At 44.8% G+C, this 15,573-nt stretch overlaps 1 protein-coding gene across 7 annotated transcripts in view; it reads right to left on the bottom strand.

Moving 5' to 3' along the window:
* Positions 1-13,650, bottom strand: part of GRIK2 (glutamate ionotropic receptor kainate type subunit 2) — a 401,313-nt gene extending 387,663 nt beyond the window's left edge. For 4 of the 7 annotated variants that reach the window (XM_061369874.1, XM_061369873.1, XM_061369876.1 and 1 more), the window contains exons 1-2: positions 13,506-13,649; positions 8,134-8,538 (exon numbers count right to left, since the gene is read on the bottom strand). In XM_061369874.1, the coding sequence (XP_061225858.1) occupies positions 8,134-8,248 (115 nt within the window). In that variant the 5' untranslated portion in view covers positions 8,249-8,538; positions 13,506-13,649. Of the gene's footprint in view, positions 1-4,412; positions 4,715-6,348; positions 7,319-8,133; positions 8,539-13,505 lie in introns of those variants that run through there. The other 3 variants (XM_061369881.1, XM_061369877.1, XM_061369878.1) reach the window with 3 other exon arrangements.
* Between the last annotated feature and the right edge of the window lie 1,923 nt (positions 13,651-15,573).

The raw sequence follows: 15,573 nt of genomic DNA, 5'->3' as shown, positions 1-15,573 counted from the left end.
AGAATTTGAATAGAAGTGCTTTAAATTCAGTATCAGTTACCTTATGACAAAAGCCATTTTAAAGTAATAGCTATTTTTATATTCAGAGAAATATGACACCTGAAAACATTTTACTGGAGAAACAGAAAGAGCTAAATGTGAAGATAGTATTCTCTTCCAAAGACAAAGTAGTTCTGCATTATTTGAAGCAAGCTTGATAAACTTTACTCAATAAACTTCTGTAAAGAAACTAATCAGTTTGTTCAAAAACAAGTCCTTATTTACAGAGTTGATTATCTATTGTGATAGCAAGGAGCACTTATTTGCTAGCAGAGCAAGTGAGCAGCTTCTGTTTCAGCTTTTCTTGTTTGTTTGTTTTTTAAATATCAGAAAGAAACTCTTCATCCATTAACACATTTTATCTTCCCCTTTTAAATTCCTATCTAAACATTAAAGCCTGGGAAAAAAACAAAGATCCGTATTCAATCCACTTTCACTCTTTCTATATTGCTGATGACATGAAAGCCATGGTACCACTAGCCTAACTTTTGCCATGTTTAAGTTACCCAGCCCAAGCCAACCTTGTCTAAATCTTCTACCTCCTTCAGTCTTCAAATACAGCAGGGGAGGCCTAAGGTATGGCAAGGACTAGAAGTTTAGATATTAGACAGATATGAGGCCATTCAGGATTTTTAATTTTCTCATTTAGTTTCCCAGAAAGTTAGGAAAGCAAAGACTTCCCCAAAAGGACCAGAAAAATAACATTCAAACATACATTCCTCTTTTGAATATATAGGTAACTAATCATTTCTATTTCAGCTATTAAAAAGGAAAAAGAGGAAGTGAGAGAAAGGAGAAAATGATCCAAGGTGCAAAAGTTGGTGGTTTATTGTTTGGGTTTTGGGGAGGGTTTTAAAGGTGCATTGGTCTTTCAAAATTACTTTGCTCACCCAGAAGGCAACATTATGTTTTCCATTCATCTGTAAAAAATACAGCATGGATCATTTAGTACTTTTGAGATTTAGCTACACACACTGAAATCAGATAGAGTGTTTATATAATTAGGAAATATTAGAGACAGAGAAAATTATTAAAAGAGAAGGAAAAAAGAGAAAAAAGCCATTATACATTGAATTAAAAACCTTGTCAAGTATCCTGAACAACAGTTTCTGACAGCATAGTAAGCTCTCCCTGGACTGTTTTTCTGTCAGAGTGTTACTGAGCCTAATATAAGAATTAGTGACTCTAACAGCCTGGGAACTCATGCTGAAATATTGACAGACATTTTCAACATTCCTAGTTCAACTGACTTTCAATTCCAGTCACCATTTTCTTGAGGGGTGTTTAAAGGGTTTGGGAATGGAAATACAAATATAATAAAATAGACATCCAGCTGATATAAATCAATGTAATTCTCCAGATACACAGATGAAATTCTATAAGACCCATACATGAATTAACCTTCTGACGCTTCATAACAAAACACTGTTGTCTAAGGAATAACATTGTTATCTAAGGACCACATTGTAGCTATGCTTTAAACTAGCGCTACTGTAGACACCAGTTACCATACTATCAAGTAACATGTTTTTCTATAACCCACAGAAATTGAAACAGACATTTTTACAGAACATATTTATGAAGTGTTTCATTTGAAAGACATATAAAACAAAAATACAAACACTTTCCTAGATGAGATACTGTATTTGAATAGCATTTTGAAAAGACTGCACAGGAAAAAATTTCAAGGAAATCTGAATCCAGGCTGACCCAAAACACTCAAGATTTTGATCCAAGCATATCTTTGCAGGAAATATAAAAAGAGAAGTCTTGAACCCTGCACTTATAGGTTGCTTCTAATTTTTGCCCAAATAAAAAGAGTTTTTTAGCTTTAATTTGTTAAGAATTATTTTTTCATGAAATTAAGAATATATTTTAGGGCTTTTGTTTAGTGTTCTACATAGTACTACAATACCATCTAATTTATCCAGGAGCTGGCTGACCTCCAGTAATCAGAATAATGTCAACATGTTTGTTCTGTACTCTGCATTACTGAAAGCTTTGGTTGTTAAAATTGAAGGCACTATATAAACCTAAGGCAATTATTACTTTATAATAAAGGAGCCAAAAGACTCAGGGGGGAAGGTTGGGGACGAGGTGGCACAAAATTATAAGTATTAATATGGTGGTGGTCTTTGATTCTCCATATTCCAACTCAGATGTGACAGCGTAATGACATTATGTTATCATATTGCTTAATCTAATCTTCCAATATGCATTACAGCATAACATTATAAAAAGCTTATTCGGGAAACATTAATTTGCCTTGCAGATCAAGGAGTATGGAAATAAGGCACCTTCTGGTTTCTCTTTTGCATTATTGACAGAACATCTAGTAATTGTTCCTCTGAAAGAGGTTAAAGAGGATGAAAGTTAAATCTCAGAAAGTGACAAGCTAAATATATCTAAGTAGGAGAAAAAGACCTGCTATTATTTGTAATAACTACAACATATTTGGGTGTGTTTTGTTGGTTGATTTTCTGTAGGGCTTTTTATATCAAGAGCATTTTATGTTGGGCAAAATAATAATAATATATATAGAAAAAATAAAAACACTCTACTGTTTGAGTTTAGGAAGATCTTTTTTCTTCTCTGGTTCCTTATCTGCAGTGATAGAAACCATTTCGTTCATCAACTACGTGTAAATGGGAGGTATTACTCGAACTTTGCATCACTTCAAAAGACAACGAGCAGTCAGTAAGAAGCGGGTTATGCTCCTCAGCATCCAACCTATCAGACAGTTGTATGAAAAGCATTTTACAAGGCTACTGGTGTTCCAAACACGGGGTGAAAGGATCTGAGGATATTGCAGAAAGCCCACATGGATGAAAACTTTTTTAACCTACATTAAATCTTGATAATGCAATAATGAGTCTTTTAAGAAGGATAATTCTAATTCCCCTATCCAGTGCAATAAAGACTGTATACAGATAATCTGCTTTGCCCTTTCAAATAAACTCATCCGCGACATTCTATGTAGTCAGCACCCTGAATGAGTCATTAAAATTCTTGTTCTGTAAGAGTTGTGTGCAGCGCACCGTTGTTTCTAAATTCCATTAAATCCAAATGGTCTTTATCACCCCACGACCACTTTGACTTCAATCAGCCAATTTAATTACCTTACAAAATTGTCAGCAGAAGCAGAAAAGAAAAACTGGAAGGCTGTGACATTATCAAATTGAAATCTTCCTTTGTGCTGTTTAATCTAGGCCAGTCAATAACAATGCTTCGCACCTCCTTGTTGCCTTCCCGAGGCTCTTAACCTTACTCTTCTTTCAAAGATTTTTGTTGTTGTTTATAACACTGATTTTGATCTCCTTTCCGTGAGGATGTTAACATGTACTGAAAGCTTCTTGTCCTTGGCAGTAAAATTTTCACTGGTTATAAATGCTCGAATTACCAAAACACAGACCGCTCAGGGTTGCCACAAGTGTTTGGTTTGCAGATTTTCATCACTCTTGATCTGAAGGCAGACTGCCTTCCCCACTAAAGCTAGATATGTACATTTTCTCATTTCTCTCTTAAATACAGGCAGAAAGGTTACCTCCTTCCACTAACAGGGTACTAGTGCAAAATCCAAAGAAAGTACACATTCAGGAGACCTAATGCAGATTCAGCCTAGGAAAACCCTACATGATTACCCAGCAGGTATTTTTCACTTGAACTTTTCTCATACCCTTTAGCACACAGATAGCTCTCACTGCTTTTCCATGATTTTGCTGAATTTAAAGGCTACTATGTAAAAATGGTCGGCCAAAACCCAGAAAGACGTGTTTTGAAAGCAGCTGGTAGCTGCAGGAGCAGTGGACACCATCAACTGGCCTCTTCTCTGGTTTTGCCATGCTCGACCTCATAAAAAACATATGGGGATAAAATCAATCTGCTTGAGACAAAGAAACTTAGCTAAGAACTGTGCCAGGTGAAACCCATGCTACATATTTACGGAGGAAAAATCCAGTGTGTAGCAATTCCCCTCTTCAGGTTCCCAAGATAGACTTGAGAAAAAAAGATTTTTTTTTTTTTTTTTATTTCAAAGATTACATGGTCATATAGATTTTTGTTTTGCTATTATTATTATTATTACTACTATCTTATGGAGGGCAGCAGGAAAGTGATAGGCTTTGTAAGAGTTTGGGGAAACTGTTTTTGATTGTTTTTTTGTTTGAGTGTTTTGGGTTTTGCTTTTTTCTTAGTGGTAAAATAAGTCAGTAGTAGAAAGCGTTTCTGATAAGAAGTCAAAATTCTCTATTTGTTCCTTGAAAAGTGCTCCCATCTCTTTTTTTGTTTTCTTTGCTTTATGAGCTGGAAGAAGAAACACACACGCTTTCCGTTATAGTTCATTGTAATCCACAACATTCAGCTTCCTTTTTCACCTGTTTAAAGTCAGGCAACTACGAAGCAACAAAAAGTCGAAATTACAGACATGAGCTTTTGCTTTTCTTCACCCTTCTTTATGAATGTGCTGAAGAAAACAAAGTACCTCACAGAGTGAGTTAACACTTACGAGGCCGGTGAGCCCCCTGCAGTGGAGGTCTTCAGTCTTTCACACTTCCACTAATAATGAGCTGCCTGATAGAGAATAAGGAAACGCAATGGCCGAACCACTTTCAAGGATCCTTCCTCACACCTTGGCTGAAGGAGTGATGAATTGCTCACAGCAGAAGAGACAAGACCCGAAACGGGCGATTTAAATAAAGGACTGTACTTCAGAATGCTCTAGATTTCAACAAACATTGATTTCAACAATCACACCCCGTGTAAGAACAACTAAGAAGGGTGTTTAAGCACCCAGGGCTCTTTCTGCCTTGGGCAAGGGAAGGGAAAGGGAGGATTTCTCAAAACACAGGTGAGCAGTTACTGATGGTTAACAGCTCTTAATGACTTGTTAATTCAGCTTTACTTTTAAAGTGCCGGGGTGCTCCCACGAAGGTAAAGGCAGAAGCGAGAGCCTTGATCTCGCTTCTGTACGAGGTCAGGCAGCCCGCCGTGTCCAGCGCTGCCGGGAGATGGGGGGGCTGGGCAGAGCTGGGCTGTGGATTTGCCAAGCTACTGTCTGTTTGTGAGGAGCCGGGGCCCCTAACCCGTTCTTACACTGGACTGACTGAAAGTGATCCCTGATAACGGAACGGATCTGCCCCGCGGTCACGTATTCTGACTTTTGTACGATCCCAAGAGATATGGAAAAGGTTTCCATCAAACTTAACACAGCGGAGAGACAAATACTAGGCTGCTGCTTTTCTCCCTTGTCACGATGGGACCTGTCCTTTTATCCGCAACCTTTTCTGGACTTGTTTATGGGAAGCTCTGAAGAAAGAGCAAAGGAGAGAACTTGGCCTCACACCCCATGGAGGGCGCCGGGTGTGATGCCCAAATTCCATGTTGCCCAAATACCCTACTCCAGCAGCAGTAGGCGGAGGTCCAGGTGCCTGAGTGAGTGCCGCTGTGGAAGGATTGTGCCTCTCCCCATGTTTGCTCTATGCGAAACAGGCAAAAATAATCTCCCGCATTTGTCAGATAACCCAGGCTGCTCGCGTTGCCTGTACAGTTTCGAAAAGGTAGCTTGAGAGCGAGAAAGAGGGAGCGAAAGGACATGCTGGCTAGTCCCAACACTGAAAGGAGCCGTGGGAAGGACAATGCGAATGTAGTTAATTTGCACAGGAGGAATGAGGGGGCTGGAGCTCTGGCAAGATTCAAGCTCTCCCCTGTTGCCATAGCACTGCTGGCTGAGGAAGAAGAGCGGGAGCTGGCAAGCTGCCTTCTGCAAGGGATCTCCTCACCTACCGCTTCTCCTCTGGAAGGACTCCGCGGGATGGCACCGGCATCCCGATGGGACAGATAGCACGGGAACCCAGAGGGGGCGACGAGGAATTTCCCCCTCGGAAATAACCAAAGCTTTTCCACTGCTCACTCCCTGCCCCTTTCCTCCTTCCCGCAGTGCCCCACTCAAAGGCGGAGATGTCAGTCCCTGGCAAAGGACCAAGAGTTCTCTCGCGGTCAGAGTCACGCTAGGCTAAATCCAGACTACTTAAACCAAAGATGTGCAACAGGCTCATCTGAGCAGGGCAAAAGTCTTCCTTGTGCTCTCTCATGTCTACCATTTTCCATATTAAAGTCTCCAACTGTTCCCTACTTGCTTCCAGGTCTCAGAGATGGGTTGGTGACAGTTCTTTTGGAAGACACAACAAAGTATGAGGAGATTCAGGAACTGACTCGTGTTTCGCTGCTACAAGTAATGTAGTGGGCACCACCCGTTAACCGAGCATGTCACCAGGAAGACACCGGGAAGGGACGTTAATCCTCGGGAAATACCTGCGGGCGAGTCGCCGGATCCCGCTGCGCCAGTTCCTCAGCCATGAGTTATTTGTCAAGTCTGATCATCACCAAAGCGCTGCTCTCCAGGGTTCTCTGGATAGGTACAAGGGACTAGCAATTTGGGGAGAATGCTAAAGGAGGAAAACCCAACTCTTTCTGACGGTGTGGACAGGAAGACGTTTGTTTACACAGCTACCCTTGAAAGTAATTCAGATTCAGAGCCCTACCCTCGGCACCAGTTAGAAACCCCAGTTCGTGGAAAGACAGCCGGACAGTGCCAACTACAGACAGTCCATCTCTAATTGCACGGACATGATTACGGATTAGACTGAATGCAAAATAAAGCCAGCGATGATATATGGAATCGCTTAGCTATGTCCAAAGAAACCAGCATTCCTGAAGACGGTTGCTAAGAGCAACGTACCTTAAGCACCACCTTTAGACCAGATGGAAGCAGAAAAGAAGTGCTGCCAGGAATTCAGCACACGAGATCGGTAACAGCCTGGTGACGTTTTCACCATGACCCACCTCACTCTCCACATAATAGTGGGGGGAAGTGGACTGGCGGGGGTGTGTTAAACACAGCTACAAACCAAGGCACTACTCCCAGGTGAATAGAAGACCTTTCAGTGCGCTGCAGAAATGGATGTAGCAACTGTTACAGTTTATCACGGCCAGCGCGAATGCGGGAGATCCGTTCTTTCCGGGTCCCGCCGTGCTGTCGGTAGGTATGGAGGATGCCGCTTGTCTGGGGAAGCACCTTTCGGCCGGTCCCCTACCCCCCCGCGCCGCTCACCGCGGAACGCGGGGCTCCGCCCGCCGTGCCTGGGAGTCGCGAAGGCGGGCGCAGAGCTCCCGCCGTGGCTCTCCTCGGAGGGCTTTCCCTGGCCGCACAGCCCTCTCGGACCCGCGTTTAACTTTCATCTCTGTTCTGTTCTTCCTCACTGCGAGACTTTTATAAGGGATAGAGCGGCTGAGATCTCTCCCTCGCTTTCTCCCTTACACAGACGTACACGCGGGCGCGTAAACAGGCAGAGCTATCAGGCAAGTTTCATAGTCCAGCTAGGATAGTCTTTAAATAGTAAAACCGCTCTACTTTCCTTGATTTTTCCTAGATCTTCTGATCTATGAATATTCCTTTTCTTATATTTTTTTTTCCCCTGGGAAGAAACTTCTATAACTTTCCTCTCATAGAAAAGAGGTGGGTTTCAAACGTATCGCAAAGGCTGTTTCACCGTTCAAGATGTAAATCGGTTCTTTCCTGACCCTAAGCGCCACTGTAAGTGGCAAGCAGGTAGGCAGGCGTTTCGAGGGGAATCAGCCCCAGAGTCTGAAATCCCAGCTTCGCGCCCACGCCGGATTGGCTCAGGTGGACCGGGGACGAGAGACCGAAATTTAACAACTAGTTGACAGGTTTTTAACTGATCAAGCACTGTATTAGCCACGCTTTCCACTACTATGGGAACAAAAAAGGCACATTAGGAGAAAGCCAGGCAAACCGCGCAGAGCCTCAGGCGAACGTGTTTCCCAGTCATTTTTCTCTCTATTGTTATTCTAATTATCATCATCGTGCCGTTACTACGGCTACAATGAGCTGCAGCGACAGAAAAGAAACACACAGCAATTCATCCCTCCGGATGCAAAATAAAGACGGACTTTGGTGCCTGACTCCGGCGGCAGGTCCCAGCGCTCTCTCCCCCAGCACTCCCTTCCGAGGCAATCGCTACGTAAATCACATTCAGGTTTAAACGCACAATAAAAAAAAGTGTCGGGAAATCTTACCAAATCTTAATACATGTGTGGTTCCTTGAGAATATCCAATCCACAGTAAGCAAAAAAGGAGCCTAATGGTGCATCTGAAGACTGAATTACATAAAATAGGGGAAATAATCTTCATGATGTTTCTATGCACACACGCGCTGCCTTACTTCCCCCTTCTAAGCCGCCAGGTTTCCCGTTAGGGTGAGAATGAGGATACGTAAACTGATGGCCCTCAGACACAATCACGGCATGGTCACAGAGACAGGAGAGAGTCTACGCTTCCCAAACCCATTAGCAATCCCTTCATGCTCTTCATTCACTGCGCCAAGGAGCAACCTTCAACTGTAAGGAATGGTGGGACATCCATGTTAGTCGGGGGAGAATCCTTGAGAAATCCAAACACACACAATGTCCAGCTGAGTAAACCTGGGAGGCAAGAAAGGAGGAAAATCAATAGGTAATCCAGCTCGAGAAATCGCTGAGTTATCGCCACATAGTGAACACCAGCCGTTTCAGTGGCAAAGCTTTTGCTGTGCTCCCATTCTACTGCACTGCTGCACAGCTTCTGACGCGAAGCCAAGATTAAGTGAGAGAAATTGAGATAGCTCTTCTCTTCTTAAGGCTGCCTGTCAGACAGCCTTCCCAATTTTATTATGCAACCGATCTAATCGCCTAGACTTGTCGGGGGGGGGGGGGCCCCCCGGACGACAGCCCGGTTTTCTTTATATGCTTCTACTTGCTATTAGGATTTCTGTTGTTCTGAACAATAGCTATAAGGGTCTGTAGCGGCGGGAAGGGGGGGGGGGGCACGAGTCTGCTTTTGCGAGGTAAACAGGAATCAGCAGCACTAGGACAGACTTGCTGAAGTGAAGTGAAACTGTTTCACTCAACTTGCTTGAAACTGCAATGTTGCTTAAAAATGCAGTAATTTGGAGATTTAGTAGTTGATGTTTTGGACTTTATTCTGCCACTCTCTTGTTTTGCACTCTGTTTTCCTTTCACCCCAGTATTATGGAAATGTTGCTGTTCCTCCCTGTCTGAGAGGTCTGTGTAGTTTGTCATTTTTCAGTCCTCTGTGAAAACAATAGCACTTCCCAGTTTGATAATGGAATACTGAGTTTCTATCTGCAAATACAGCCACAGACTTCAGTCTTTTGTCCAGGTGTTACAAAGAAGATAAACTCTGTGGACTACTTCAGATTTTCCTTGGAAATATGGTCAGTTGTGTGCCTGATCCATTAAAATACATTGAACCAGGACTGTCAGACTTTGTGATCTAAGTGAAGCTTTTGCTGAACCCACTTAAGCTTTATTACAAACATTAGAAGATAATTCCTAGATGCCCCACCAGGAAAATGAATTAATTTTATTCTACATTCTGCCTACAGACATCTTTTGTCTCCTTTATCTCTCTCCCTGCCTTTTATTACTAAAGAAAATATCACGGAGAGACTTCCCCCATAGATACATGCAGATGAACACAGAATAAACCTGACTTTACAGAAACAAATACAGATAATGCCAAGCTAATGAGAACACTGTGGAACCTATCAGGAGTAGAGCATGGCAGAGATGAGTTGCAGCTTATTCTTAAATAACATCTATATATTGTATACATGCAAATAAGTAACAGCAGCATTTAAGTTATAACCTGTAATATTGGTGCTATGTATCACTAAAAGTGTTAGCAATTCACGGCAACTTTTTATCATTATGGCTTACTGATTTCCTCTGCATGCATTTACTTAAAACACTGTAAAACGCTGATGAAAAGAAATGTATACTCTGCCAGGGGATTATTAGACACCATTGATTTTTTTTTTTTTTCCTAAGATGGAGGCATAACTGCAGTGTCAAAAATAAGTACCACGAATGGCTAGTTCTGCAGTCTAGCAGGGAATTCAATCAGACGATTTGACTATTGGAGCACATTAAAAAGAGCACGTAGTGTTAAAAGCAAAGATATCTAGCGACTCCTTCAGTTCACATTTAGAATATCTCCCGGTAAAAATACAGAGAGATTATTTTTCTTGTATTTTCTATTTTATTTATTCTCTTTTATTCTTTCGCATTTTATCTTAGTCCAAGGAGAAATAAAACCAACACACGTGAATACTGTGAACATTCATTGCTTCCCTCCTCTTTCCCCTGGTCTTGCTGAAATAAAGGACTCTAGGCATCTTTAGATACTTTTTAAATTGTGAGTGCTGAGATGTAGCTTCCTGTATAAACAATTTATTTTTTTTTAATTTAGTTTTGGTGAGAATTTAAAAAATGTAATATTCAAAATACTCTATTAATGGTCAGCTTTAGAACATTAGGCAAGACAAACTTTGGGCAAAGTAAATCCTGTTATCAGGCTGATTTTCTAAGGTGTCTTAAAAAAAATAAATAATACAGCTACCTGTAATCTAAGCCCAACTCAGTGAGCACCTAACTCACTGAGGCATTTATAACTGGGATCATAAGACAACTTAATTCCTTTTACTATTAAACATGCAGCAGCCCACACTGCAAACCCTGGTTGCCTTGCTCAGGTCTCAGACCGAGTTTCGCTACCCACTCATCTCGCTTCCGCATCCCGCCTGCGGCTGCGGCCTCAGTACTGCGGAGAGCGCCCTGCACGGACCTTTCAGTACCGCGGAGAGCGCCCCCAAACCCGCCACAGGGCTCCCGCCGCCGGCCCCTGTAGGTGTGGAAATGCTTGTCTGCCTCCCTTCCAGTCACTTCACAGCACGGAAAGGAAATTGAAATCTGTTATCGGCTTTTTTTAAAGGCACATATTATACCGTCGATTATGTTAGCTGGCTATTTCATGGCATTCCACTCTCCTTATCTGCTGTAACGCATCGCTTCCTGCTCTGTATTAACATCCCTCGCCCTTTCTTTCAAAGCCTACCTCCCACCTTGAAGGAAAATTGTAGTTAAACCAGAATTATTTTCTCAAGAATATCAGTTCCTTATCAAAAAGTAAATCTTGCAAGGCTCCAGATGTTTATAAATATTTGGTGACTAAATATTTGGTGACTGAAGATCACTTATAGACTATACAATTAAGTAAAGCCACAGACTTTACCACCCTAGATTCTTTTTCTGTTGATTGGACTTTAGCTTAATTTCTCCTTCGGGGGAGGGAGGGAAAAGGAAGTGTAACCTTTGAAGAGAAACTTTTGTCCACCCTTCAGAATGATTTCAATATGAAAGCAGGTAAAGGTTTTTAATGCCTTGAATATTTTCTTCCCTCTGAGACATACAGTTCAAAGTTTGGAAATCTGTAATAAAATGTTGCACTGGAGAAGCTGGTCTTGTGTTCTGGGGGCTTGTCACCACTGTTACGCAGTTCTTTCCAGATTAAAGTCTTTATGAAACTGCTCTCCACACTTCAGTGACCAGCAACTGGGATATCTACAATTCCTTGAATAAATGTTTTTATCTGTTTTACATTTTGGTCATCTATCATAAACATGGTGGTAACACATCTTTAATATTCAAGGACCATGATCAAATGGTACGAAAACCAGTATTTCCCAGCTATAGACCAGGAAAGAAGAACAGATAATCTGAGGCCTTTAAATCTTTTCTGGGTAATAAAAGCCCACTAAATCTTAAGGTATGTGTCAGGTATAAACAGTGATCTTATGTATATAGTTTCATTTGGAAAGGAGAGATACATGATTCCAATTACCTCATTATATCAACTGTTTTTTTCTTCAGACCTTATTCTTATGTGTTGTTATCACAGTAAAAGTTAGCCCAGTTCCAGCTAGCTGCCACCTACTGGGATGTACAGTTTTACCATATTACTTTAAAAAGGAAACGGCTTTCATTTTCAGGTCATAGCTGTGTCTGTAAGAATCTATGATAAGATTTTTACATCAGTTAATCTAGTGTTTTGTTCTCTCCCAACAACAACTGATATAAATTTACTATGTGTATAACATGCAGCCCCAAAAGCTTTGGTTCCTGGACATTCTCCAGCAAATGCTTGCAAACACTTCTGATTCACATGCCACCACAGTTGTCTTGCTGTTGCAGTCTGGTGTGAGGAGAGCCATAGCTTACCACAACACCTGACCAGCATTTCCAGATCTTCAGAAACAAGTATTGCAGCTTTGCTGACAAAGCACCAACACAGTCCTCCCTTTTTAAACGTTTGCCAAAGTATTCGAATTAATGTTGATATTATAATTTAAAAACATACTGTCGTCCACTTGTACTTCACTATAAAAACCATAGGTTCTCCTCTGTCTGTTATTAGGTCAGTTCAAATTTGCAACCAAGTTTCTGCTGCACTCATAATTAATGACATTTTAAGATGGTAATTAATTTTTAGCTAGTGGAAAGATGTGTATTCTAATTAACAAACCGAGTATTCAATAGGCTTACTTGTTCAGGCACTTTGGAGTATCACAGCAATACACTTTCCTAGCAGGTTTTAAGCTGCAAGAACAAACATTAATGACATCTACAGATCAGCTTTTCCTCCCCTCAGTCTGCTTTGGGATTGGGGAAGCTGTGAGAGATTTGGGGAGGAGAAGTAGGATGTTTAATGTTTTCCATGCTTTACTCTCCAAAAAGTTTCTAAGAAAAACGTGAAGATGGGATTTCATTAGTGTATGCATTCCTTTTCAGTGCACACACGGGTCTTGCAATCATGCCTCCGCTCCGTAGGCAGGAATGTCTCTTGTTTTACATAGAGAACGTCAGCGCCCAGGCTGGGTTAGCGATGGATGCTTAACCGAAGAATGTTGAATTTGTTAAGAAATAAATGACAGGATTGCTGACAAGCGCAAACAGGGGCTAGTTGTCCCTTTGGGGGAGATAAAAGGGGAGGCCGGGGAGAGGAGAGTGTAGGGGTAGGGGGAAACCTCAAGGAGGTAGAGACGGTTATCCACCCACAACTCTAGCAAAGTTAGAGCCCGTTTCTCACCTCCGCTCCTCCAGGAGAGCGGGGGAAACATCCTTAAGGCTTCCGGCTCGGTCCTCCTGGGCCTGGCCCTGGAGCAGCGCTCCGGCTGTGGGAGTAGTTCCGAGCTCCGGCAGGAGCCCGGCTGGGTCATCGTAAGCTGCGCTGCCTTGTCCCCTCGGCTCCGCTCCCCACCTCCAGCGTCGGCGGTGCAGAGCAAAGGAGGGAGGAAGAAGGAGAGAAGTCTTCCTGCTCCACAGGAGGGGCACACCAGGGCGGCAGTAGTCGGCCAGCCCAGCAGCGCTTGGGTCAGCCAGCTCAGCGCCCGCCTTTGCCCGGAGACACCTGGCCGAGGGACACCGCGGTGTGCGGCTCTACAGTGTATCTCCCGCCGCTTCCATCCCCCGACTCCCCCCCGCATCCCCTCACTTGCATGCAACCAGTCTGGCCGTGGCGGCCAGCCGGAGACCCCGGGACATCCTCCTACCTTGAGCTGCGGGCGGAAAAGCGGGGAGGGAGAGGAAGACGGGGGAAGGAAGGGCGGTGGCAGGACGCCAAGGAACGGCTCGGGTTGCGGTGCAGCTGGCGTCCGGGCACCACTGACGGCGGCAGCAAGCGGCGGCCGAGCGATGGAGGGAGGGAGGGAACGTGAAAGGGAGGGAGGGAACGAGAAAGGGAGGGAGAGAGGAGGGAGAAAGGGAGGGGAGAAGGATGGAAAGAAGGACGGAGATCCGCCTCCCGTCGGGAGCGCTGCACAGCGCCCTTTAAAGGAGCAGAAAGCCGCTTTACCCGTGTCTGCCGCTGCTGGCTCCCCGCAACGCCGAGACTCGCCGCCGCCCGCCCGCCAACTCAGCCGGCCACCGCGCGGTTGGCAGCACCGCACAGCCACCGCATCGCGGGCGGGCGGCAAAGCAGAAGCGCTCCCACCCTGATCACTCTCCGACCCCACCCTCGTCCGAGGAGCCCAGCTCGTTCGGGGTCGAGTTTCCAGGGCGTTAAAAGGCTGAGCTCCTAATCGGGGTCCCCCGATCCTGTTCTGTAAACATGGGGGGTGGGGGTGTGGATGTTGGATCCTGCGGCCTTGCGAATCGGCGCTCTGAGACCCCTGCGCGCCTTCATTTTGCCCCGTGGGTGATAGAGGGGGAGGAGGTGGCAGAGCGCGGAAAGCCCCTACCGCAGCCTTCAGGGGGGACAGGAGGAAGGGGGCTGAGAAAAGTGCCTCTCCTTCATGCTGAAGCTCGCCTGTTCCTTCTCCTTCCCTGGACGAGCGGGGACTGAGCTCGGGTACATTTTCCCCCACCCCACCCAGGCTAGAAGGAGGTACGGGACGGGAGGGAGAAACCTCGTGCGAGCAAGGAGGGCGAGCTCGTCCTGTGGGAGCCGCCACCGGCTATGCCCTTTCCCACCCCAAACCACCCCCCACCCCAACCCCTCCCCCGACTAGCTCCTAAGCGGCAATGCTGCGGAAAAGGGGCTTTGACAGTAGGGCCCAGACCTCCCTAATGAGCCGGGGTGTGAAATGGCCCCCTTTTTTTGCGGGATTGACAGTGCTTCCCAGTAGCGCTTGTCCTGCAGCGCCCCAGGCGTCTGCTTCTCCCCTTTTCCCGATTCCGTTTGGCGGCTAGGACATGCCTTGAAGTGCGGCAGGACTTCACTTGCGTCTCCCTTTCACCCCTCAACCTTCCCGAGGGCTAATCTCCAGGCAGACATGCTGTGCAGTTTGGCAGGAAAATCTCCGTTCCTTCGCCTTTCCATCACGGAAAATTCCCGTTCCCAGATCCTCGAGGGAGTGCTCCCTGCACTCTATAAAGGATGCTCGGGGGTTGCCCCGCTTCATCTACTCAAGTGATCAGCTAGGGAGCCCTGGTTATCGGGGGCTGGAGAGAGTGGAAGACAACGAAGAACGTAGGAGAGATGGGGCTGAAGTGGGTGGGGCCTGGTGACTGAAAAGCTCCTGTAATTAAGTAAACAGCAGAGTTGTTGTGCGAAGTAAATAAATAGTCAATGATCCCATTGTAGAGCCGAGCGCAGGCGGTGCAGACCTCTATAGACTCGCCGCGCTTGTGCTCTAGTCATTGTGACTTGCAGCTTAATCGGCCCCGCAGCACATCCCTTAATTACTTGCAACGCACTTCCATGGCCGACAGAAAATTCATTAATCAGTTCATTTGCCTGAAGCTGTAATGGAGATAACTCTTGTAAAAAAAACCCCAAACGCTCAGCTGGAGCAAAGCGCCTCACGCCGCCCTGGGAGGCTAAGGGAACCGGAAGGAGGTGCCACGCCGAGAGCTGCGGTTGCTTCTGGGGCAGCTAAGCGGGACGACGTGGTGGAAAGCGACCAAGAAGAGGGAAAGAGATCGCTACCTGGGTGACCAAGTAATTGATCTTCACGATCTTTGGGAAGGCGAGGAGGGTTGACGCTGCTGGCAGGCAAAGTGTGGGAAGCTTGTGAGGTGGGATGAGCAGACATTTGTGCAAGCAGCAGATCGGAGGTTCCGTTCCTCTTCTATCGCTGACTGCATTTGTGCTGTCAGTTCCAGAGTTTTCCGACCAGA

The sequence above is a fragment of the Neopsephotus bourkii genome, unplaced genomic scaffold, assembly GCF_033783945.1.
Source record: "Neopsephotus bourkii isolate Nb327-2 ecotype Australia unplaced genomic scaffold, CSIRO-AGI_Nbou_v1 NB_1511, whole genome shotgun sequence".
Classification (NCBI taxonomy): Eukaryota; Metazoa; Chordata; class Aves; order Psittaciformes; family Psittacidae; genus Neopsephotus; species Neopsephotus bourkii.
The sequence above is the reverse complement of the archived record's forward strand: the minus strand, read 5'-3'. Positions and strand labels throughout refer to the sequence as shown.